The 8634-nt window shown below is 30.6% G+C and overlaps 2 protein-coding genes across 5 annotated transcripts in view; both read right to left on the bottom strand.

Moving 5' to 3' along the window:
- Positions 1-3917, bottom strand: part of Pgam5 (phosphoglycerate mutase family member 5) — a 175836-nt gene extending 171919 nt beyond the window's left edge. For 2 of the 4 annotated variants that reach the window (XM_031925158.2, XM_031925159.2), the window contains exon 1: positions 3375-3664. In XM_031925158.2, the coding sequence (XP_031781018.1) occupies positions 3375-3541 (167 nt within the window). In that variant the 5' untranslated portion in view covers positions 3542-3664. 4 annotated transcript variants of the gene reach the window in all.
- A 1991-nt stretch (positions 3918-5908) lies between these two features.
- Positions 5909-8393, bottom strand: LOC100679645 (zinc finger MYM-type protein 1-like). The gene is made up of 5 exons (XM_031925165.2): positions 8180-8393; positions 6926-8018; positions 6593-6720; positions 6217-6460; positions 5909-5927 (listed from the first exon to the last, which is right to left on the bottom strand). The coding sequence occupies exons 1-5, from the start codon at positions 8391-8393 to the stop codon at positions 5909-5911; spliced, it is 1698 nt and encodes a 565-aa protein (XP_031781025.2).
- Positions 8394-8634: the final 241 nt, after the last annotated feature.

Here is an 8634-nt window from a genome sequence, read left to right on the forward strand (position 1 = left end):
TCAGTGATTCTGAATTTCTTTCAGTAATATAACTATTCAAAATTAAGTTCTAGATCTATCTCACGAATCAATAATAGTAAAAATATAAATTTAATAAAGATCAAAGTGCGATAGAGTAAGAACTATAATTATTTAATATTGTTACATTCTAGATCCATTTCACAAAGCAATGATAGTAAACTCATAAATCTGAGAAAAATCAGAGCCGATAGAGTAAGAAGTATAATTATTTATTATTTTGTAAAACATATATAATATTAACTATAAATTAGTTTAAGATAAATATAGACAAAGAATTGTAAAAATCTAATATGAAATAATAAAATTAATTTAAAAACTTAGAAAACCTAAGAAAAACTAAGAAATGTTGAGAAGAATTAAGAATTAATAAGAAATTTGTCCATTACTGTATAATAATTCTGATAATTTCTCAATTTTTTATTTATCTTTTGTAGAATTTATTAGTTTTTCCTATTTTTATTAGTGCTTATTTTGTTCTCTCTGTAGTTATTCACATTCCTTAGTTTTTCTTGGTTTTAGCTCTGACAGGATATAACTTATGTGTACACATGGTAGACGCAGTACACGATAAACAAATTGATGCCAACATCGGTACAGAGTATACGGTAAAATGTCTGTTTGTCAGCAAGAACATGCACCATGTATGGTACACGGTTCGGGGTACCTAGACACTGCCAATTTTAAAAAGTACAACCATCTTAATTTTTATAACTACTAGTCAACAGATTTTAACTTACCTGCACTGACAAAAATCATTTTCTTATTCTAAGAATAATTAATCTTACAATAGATTCAAGATAAAAATCCACTTTGTATTGTAATGATTCTTTTATATTTAAGGGGAATTTATTCAATTTTTTTTATATTTATGATCCTATTCATTTCTTTGCATGAGATGATTCGCATTACTTTTAGAAGATTCAGATTAGATGAAGGAGAATCATTAAAAACAAAGCAAATTTTCATCTTAAAGCTACAGTGAGATTAATTCTTCTTGGAGTAAGAAAAAATGTTTGTTGTAAATGTGCTAATATTTAAAACTTGAAATTTTCAAAACTGATTTCAGTACATTTATTAGCGTATATTGATATGAGAAAAACTTTGCACTTACAAAAATATATTCTTGTGATTATTGGATGTCGCCTCAAATATGGCTTAAGAAGAAATCCACTTAGTATGAAAAAATTCTTCCAGAACCAAGAAGATTCTATTTGTATTTAGAATAGTCAGAAATTTAATTATAATGGAATCTTCTTGGTTATAGAAGAATCATTTAATACCAAGTGGATTTCTTCTTGAGCCATATATGAGATGACATCCTCTAATTACAAGAATACATTTTGGTGAGTATGGTCAATTTATTTAAGGATTTCATAACTCTTTAGAGGAAAAATTATAATTATAATCAAATATTACTAAAATTATTAAACTACCTATCAAATATACTATATAATAATTTGGATAATAGTAAACCAACTCTGGTGAATTTTCTAGATTAATCCAAGGCTTTTGATACTGTGAACCATAGAGTACCTTACTGAAAAATCTCATATGAGATCTTAGGGGAGATCTCACATACAATCTCATGTGAGATCTCACCTGAGCTTTAATGTGAGATTTTTAGTAGGGTAGAAAATTGTAAATATTTGGGTATAATTTTGAATTACAACATGAGATAGGATTGTCATAAAACTGAATTACTAGATATTCAAAAAAAAACTTTATGCGGGCAATCTAAAGACAAAACGTAACTTTTTGAAAAATTTCCAATTTGGGTACTAACCAATATTTTAAGAAAATGTTAATTGAAAATTCCTATTTCAACATAGAGTTTATGAGAATTGTGAGAATAAACAAGTTCATATTGATTTGTTTGCATAGACGTCACAGTACCAACTGAAAAACTAGAATAAAAAGAAATAAATTTCGGACACTCAAGTGAACCAAAGATAAGTATGGAAAGCTAAACTTATTAAAAAATTAATTAGCGTGAAAATGGAAAAGGTGCTATTTTTTTAACCTACCCCTACAAGTAGATGACAATCAGCTGATTATTAAATGATGATCAGTTGATAATCAGCTGATAATCGTGCCAAAAAGTCAGCTGATTTTTAAGTGATATCAGTTTAATATTTTTATTAAAGTAAAAGTTATCAAAATGCGTTTATATGAGATAAAATGTTAATGATATTTAGCTGATTTTCATGTGATAATCATAAAAAATTTTGTTATCTTTAATTTTTTTTAAAGTTGTTTAAAATTCATAAAATTCATAAAATTCACGTAATGTAAGTCTATTTAGGTGGTACCATCCTGATGATAACACCAAAACTTTGGCTATGAGATACAAAATTTTTATCTTACAAAATTGTAGAAATTCTTTTTTAAATAAAATCATTGTGAAATTTAGGTTTAAATAAAATCATCCGAGTATCAAGTAATTATCATATAATAATCAGCTGATGGTCATCTACCTTTTTTCAGTAGGGACTAGTATGGCTGCCAAGTTATACAAGTATCCAAACATAATTTATATGATGATAAATATCAAATTATATAAAAGTTAATTAAAAAATGTTGTTATATTACTTAAATATTTCAAATAATATGCTCATAACTTTTCTTCATACTCTCAGTTTAGAGATTTGTACAATCTACCTTAATTTGAAAAAAAATCTTAAAATATAATTATGTAAGTAAAATGTTATGTTTTATAAAGACAAAAACAGAGATGAAAAGATTTTTTTCTCCTGTACATTAATAATAGAAGAATTATTCTTCTTTCAAAGCTAACTTTGGCTTTGTCAAGTTACCTGAAATTTAAGTATGAGATCTTACACAAGATTTTTCAGTCTGGTTAATACGAATTAGCCCTGATATGTGTGCATAACCAAAAATAATCAAATAGAGTTCTATAAGATTAAAACTTTTGATGCTCTTCAAAAATATTACTTTAAAGGTATCATTGTTCATGGAATCCTATCAGCCTGCATACAACTTATGGACGAACTTTCAGGTCATCCCAAAATTATTGATTGACATTTGAAAATCAAGATACATCCATCATGAATTAAAATCGTTGAATCTATAAAAAAATGTTCTAATAATAAGATCACGTTTGCTTTTTAGATTAAATATACTTTACCAATATCAGGTAAGAGTCTGCACATATAGGAATAAATTGTAAAATATAAAATTGCTCTAGTACGAACAAGCCACATATTTCATATGGGGAATGTAAAATGAACATTTTGTGAAGAAGTAAATATGTAATTTTTTAAATAAAATTGTAGTGTTTGAAAAAATCAATAATTGCTCTGCGCCTTAACAAAATAAAGAAAATAAAAATTAACCTATCCCAATTGTGATTCCACTTTGATAAAGGTAGGCTATTACTCAAGGACTTTCCTAAATATATACCAAAAAGTGAATTTGTCGAACTAGTATGGTATATTATACCACTAATTACTACGCCAACAATTACGGCAGATAATTTCTGGAATTTTGAAAATTTTGTCATTTTTTGAACTTAAAATTAATTAAATTATATTATTAATTAATTGAATTTGTTTTAAAAAATGTTATTCTCGATCTTTCTAAGAACATAAGGTTATGGAGTTTAGAGTACAGGAGAGGAAACACCGTCTTAATTTTTTTCTTCCAAAGGCCTAAGGAATACGAAAAAACATAGAAGAACAGTGATGAACAGCCAGGAATAGCGACCAGGAACAGCTCGCGCTGGAGCCTTTCTACGATAGTTCAGTTCAGCTGTTTTTCTCGTTCAGTTCAGCTGTTCAGTCGTGTCTTGTTCAAAACGTAGCAAAGAAGAGGTCCACTATCTATATAATTACCATTTATGATTGTTAATTTGTCTATTAAATTAATCGAATTTTGCATTAAAATAGTACATTTTAAATTCTTATTGAACTATAATATAAACGTACACGGTAAAAGTTTTCGTACCCTGGGAGCTCTAAAAATTATACACATAATTTATTTAGAGTCCTCACAACGCGGTTTTGGCTCTACGCTATATTATTTTGGAAGTAGCTCTGTACATCCGAGATTCTCGGATGGAGAGAGATTCCAACTTGGAACCCTGGTCTTGAATGTAAGCCATTCCCCCACCACGCGAGTGTGTTTACGCACGCGAAGAAAACGGTGGTGGGGGAAGCCTGCATCTCAGCCCGTCTCAGCTGCACGATGTTCGCGAATAATTTGTATAAATCGTATCGGGAAAAAATTAGATAATTGTGGAATCGTTAGAAATATTTGTAATCTCAAGTAAAAAAATTGTCAGTTTATAACTTTATTTATAAAAAATCAAAAACTTTTTACGCCGCGAGAAAGTAGAAAAATATGTTTATCTTGTAAGATATTGATCTAAGAACATTGAAACCACTGCGAATCGTTTGCAAATTAATTACCGATTCTGTAAATATTGCCTTTATTGCATTGTTCGCTATAGATACTGAGTAATAAATTAATTATTTTTTCGTCAACTACTCTACACCGATTCGGGTGGTTCGTGTACCATATTCGTTCTGCACCTGTCGGTACTGCAGAGACAAGTTCTTCTATCCAAGTATGCCATTGGATCATACTTGGATAGAAGAACTTATCGTTGTAGCTACTACTGTTATAACTACAGGTATGTACTATCGTACAAAACATTTTGAACCTTTAATGGCAAATTTTTAACATTCATTAGGTGCTCCAAAACATTGTAATCAGGATGACCAGACCTGTAGTCGCTTGTTATCATTACATTACAAAAAATATTAATTGAGATTACATAATAATTTCTTTGTTGATTTTTGAAATATCTGACATGGTAAAAACATCTCATAACATTATAAAATAATTACATAAATAACATTTGGTCATTGAAATATCTTGTGCAATATACTGATTCATTTATTTTTCATTGAACGAGCAAACTGTTCCTGCACCACTGATGTCTCACCGGTATCCACTCTTATTTGTGCTGCTGTGCGTATCCACTGGACTGAAGTGTTCAATACTTATTGAATTACCTTTCGCCAAGAATGTAAAAGAATTCAGTACAATACAATATAATATAACAAAGTAATCAAAATATTAAAATTATTAACTTTTCAGATTCGAGGCCATCAACTTTGATAGTGTAAACAACAGTGCGACTGGACGGATAGCTGTTTCATCTGCTTCAAGAGTGAAGACCTCTGTTTTACAAGTGAAACTGCGAAAGTGGTGCTGGGGGGATGAAATAGACTTAGGGATTAGAATGTGAGGGGCTAGGATTAGTTTAGGATACAGTGTAGAGAAGCTATAATCACAGGGGATCTGTCAGTCCTAGCTTAAATAAATCTGTGTTCGCCATATTTTTAGGTTCAGAAGGTGAAAATAGAAAATTCAACTTAAGTAATTATGATAATTATGACCATCTGGACCTAAAAATACAGTAGAAAGTAAAAAAAGCACTTGCATATGCTTAGAGATACTCCATCTCAGCAACAGGGGCGGCGTTTCATATTTTTTCAAGGTGTGGAGTAAACCAATAACCCAATAACACAAAAAATAAAAGTCATTAATTAGGTTTACGAACATCCTTTATTATTATACAGAGTAAAGCATTTAGGACTAGTACAGTTATTTAATGATAAAGAATACCTATACACGTTTATGCATATTCTATTTATTCTTATACGTAGTTAAAATTTATAATATTGCAAATACCGCCCGCCTCTGTGAATTGCGTTTGATAAATGTATTTATTAATGTTTCTAAATCCAATGTTGCAAGCAAGTCTTGATGAATATTAATTCTAGCGAGATCGTTTAATCTGTCTTGGAGCATTGTTGATCTTAAATAAGTTTTCAAACGCTTTAATAAAGAAAAAGATCTTTCATTTGAGCACGATGATCCTGGAATGGTAACCAACAATTTGACTAATTTTGAGTATTCGCAAACAATATCTCTAAGAGCTTCACTGTCTCTCAAATATGCTATGACATCTTTCAATGATTTAATTTTGATATTGTGCCTTTTTGCTGTATCTATAAAAAGATCCCTTTGCTGAAGTAACTTTCATTAACAGCGGCACCTTTAATCGAAATATTATAAAAAGATGTTATATCTTTGACATTGACATTATTATCATTAATTATAAAATTTTCAAAATTGTTCAAAATTTTAATTGTGTCCGTATTGAACCTCTCAGATAATGCCATTAAGGTTTTATCAACAATTTCATAGAATTGTTTTCGATAGTACTGCTCTGGAGTTTCAAATAAATGAACACTGGCTTGGTTACTGTCTAGTCGCTTAGAAATTTTTCTAGTTCGAGGTATAGTGGGTTCATCCAAATTTAAAGTCTGAGCATCTTTTGTGCATGTCTTCCAAATTGAATCAAATTTCGAGTTTCTCATTTCCTTGATATTTTCCGTTACGATCTGAACTTTATGAGACATATTTACGCACAAATCAGATTTTTGAAGTTCCATGTTCAAAGTTTCAATTTGCGTAAAAATTTCAATAATTGTTGTTAAAAGAAAATAAAATTCAAACGAATACATATTTTGCAAAAAACCTTTTGCCTTTGATGAATTACTAGGATCGGAATTACGATCTGTACTCAGGTTGTTGAAAAACTCAATGGCAGCTTTATAATTTTCAACAGTATGTATCGTTTTTAGTGACTTGATTCGCATCACCCATCTGAAAAATATTGCACAAAATTAATGGCCTGTAGTAAGTATATTTATTCAATTCGACAATTCGACGTTATTCGCAGTATATAAATAAATTTTATAATTTTTAATATTTAAGTAATTATAAAATAAAATATTTTGATCGTGCATGACCGATACATGAGTACATTTTGTGCACTGTTTATAATATGGGAAAATCAAACTTCACTTACAGAGTATCAGAAAATAAATAATTACCTTGTTGGACAGAGAGTTGAGATTGCGATTCTTGCAAGATTTTGTAATCATGCAGACGTTTTGGAGAATCACGTATACAATTGATGATTTCTTTAATCATGCCAATGAAGTTTCTTACGAACTGGATGTCTTCGAGTGCGTCTTGAACAACTAAATTTAATGAGTGAGCTGAGCAATGTACAAATAGTGCACGGGGTTCGAGTTCACGAATTCTAGTTTGAAGACCGGTAATTTTTCCAGATACGTTGCTCGCTCCATCATAGCACTGACCTCGTAGATCATTTATGCTTAACGTTATTTTAGCAAGATATTCGGTCACAATCTTTAGAAGCGTTTCGGATTTTGTGTTTCCTGTATTGCAAAATTCCATGAAATGTTCTTTTACCACAAAGTTGTGGGAAACTGTTCTAAGACAAATTGAAACTTGTCCGAGTCTTGAAACGTCGGATGTTTCATCGATCATGATGGAGTAGTATTTATTGCATTTTATTTCATTCACTATTATATTTAATAGATTTTCTGAATAGAGAACAATTATCTCATCTATTATAGAATGATGGACCCACTTATGCCCAGTACGTTGTAACCAAGATTTCAATTCAGGCACATCTTCGGCTCTCAAATGCAAAAATTGTAGTAAATTTGATCGATCCTCATCGTGTCCTCTTAGAGCAAGACCTTGTTTTGCTAATACTAGAACAGTGGTGAAAATTTTCGTTAGAGCTGTACGAGATTCTATCATTTCTTTTTTTTTTGCCAAGCTCAAATGATCTATTATACTGCGCTTATTATTCTTAGCAAGTGTCACTTCGATAGAATGAAGGTGTAATTCACTTTTTTCGTGATTTTTAAATCTTGATACAGCATTTTTCCAACAGCCATAACCTTCTTCTACGAATGCCATTTTTGAAATCCTAATATTTTTATTGTCTAAAATCAATAACTTGTTAGTTACAGCTTCCATGCAAATTGAGCAGACGACTTTATTTGATGCATTTATTGTTATCCATGTGTACGTTTTTCTCCAATTTTCAATTACTTTAGGCTTAGGCAATGCTTGATTTTCTTCTGAAAAAATTAAAATTTAATAAACACAAATACTTATGGAATAAGTTCGTTATTATACAGAATCCGGTTGCAGCACTACCAAAAGTAAGATTTTGTGCCCGGTCAAACTCAGTCGTACATAATCGTACTGCACGCATCGTCATATAAATCCAAGTACTTACGAGAAGAAACATTTTCTTGCGAGGATTCAAAATCATTTTCTTTGTCCAAAGAATCGCTAGGTTTTTGTTTTCCATCATAGTCGCTTGCTTGATTGTTTTCTAGCCTTTTCGAAATTGCACTAGTAATTGAATCAGATGCTGCATTTGATTCTCTTCGCTCTTTGGTTTCAGGTGGATCAGAAGGCTGATTTACTCTCACTAAAAACTTCCTCATGCTTAATACTCAATTAACTCCTGAAATGCCTGCTACACTCAGCTTCGCGAGATCAATGTCATGTGAATCGTCTCGACTTCGAAATCACACTAACTGGCGCTTCGATGGATTACATCTCCCACTAATATTATTTGAAAAATCTAGACTCATACAGCAGCGCAGCTAGAACTAAACCTTGCGATCAGCCCAAACCTCGGCCCAAACGATGCATTTGACCAATAAGAGTGACTTAGTGAAGCGC

This window comes from Nasonia vitripennis, assembly GCF_009193385.2.
Source record: "Nasonia vitripennis strain AsymCx chromosome 2 unlocalized genomic scaffold, Nvit_psr_1.1 chr2_random0006, whole genome shotgun sequence".
In the NCBI taxonomy this organism is placed as follows: domain Eukaryota; kingdom Metazoa; phylum Arthropoda; class Insecta; order Hymenoptera; family Pteromalidae; genus Nasonia; species Nasonia vitripennis.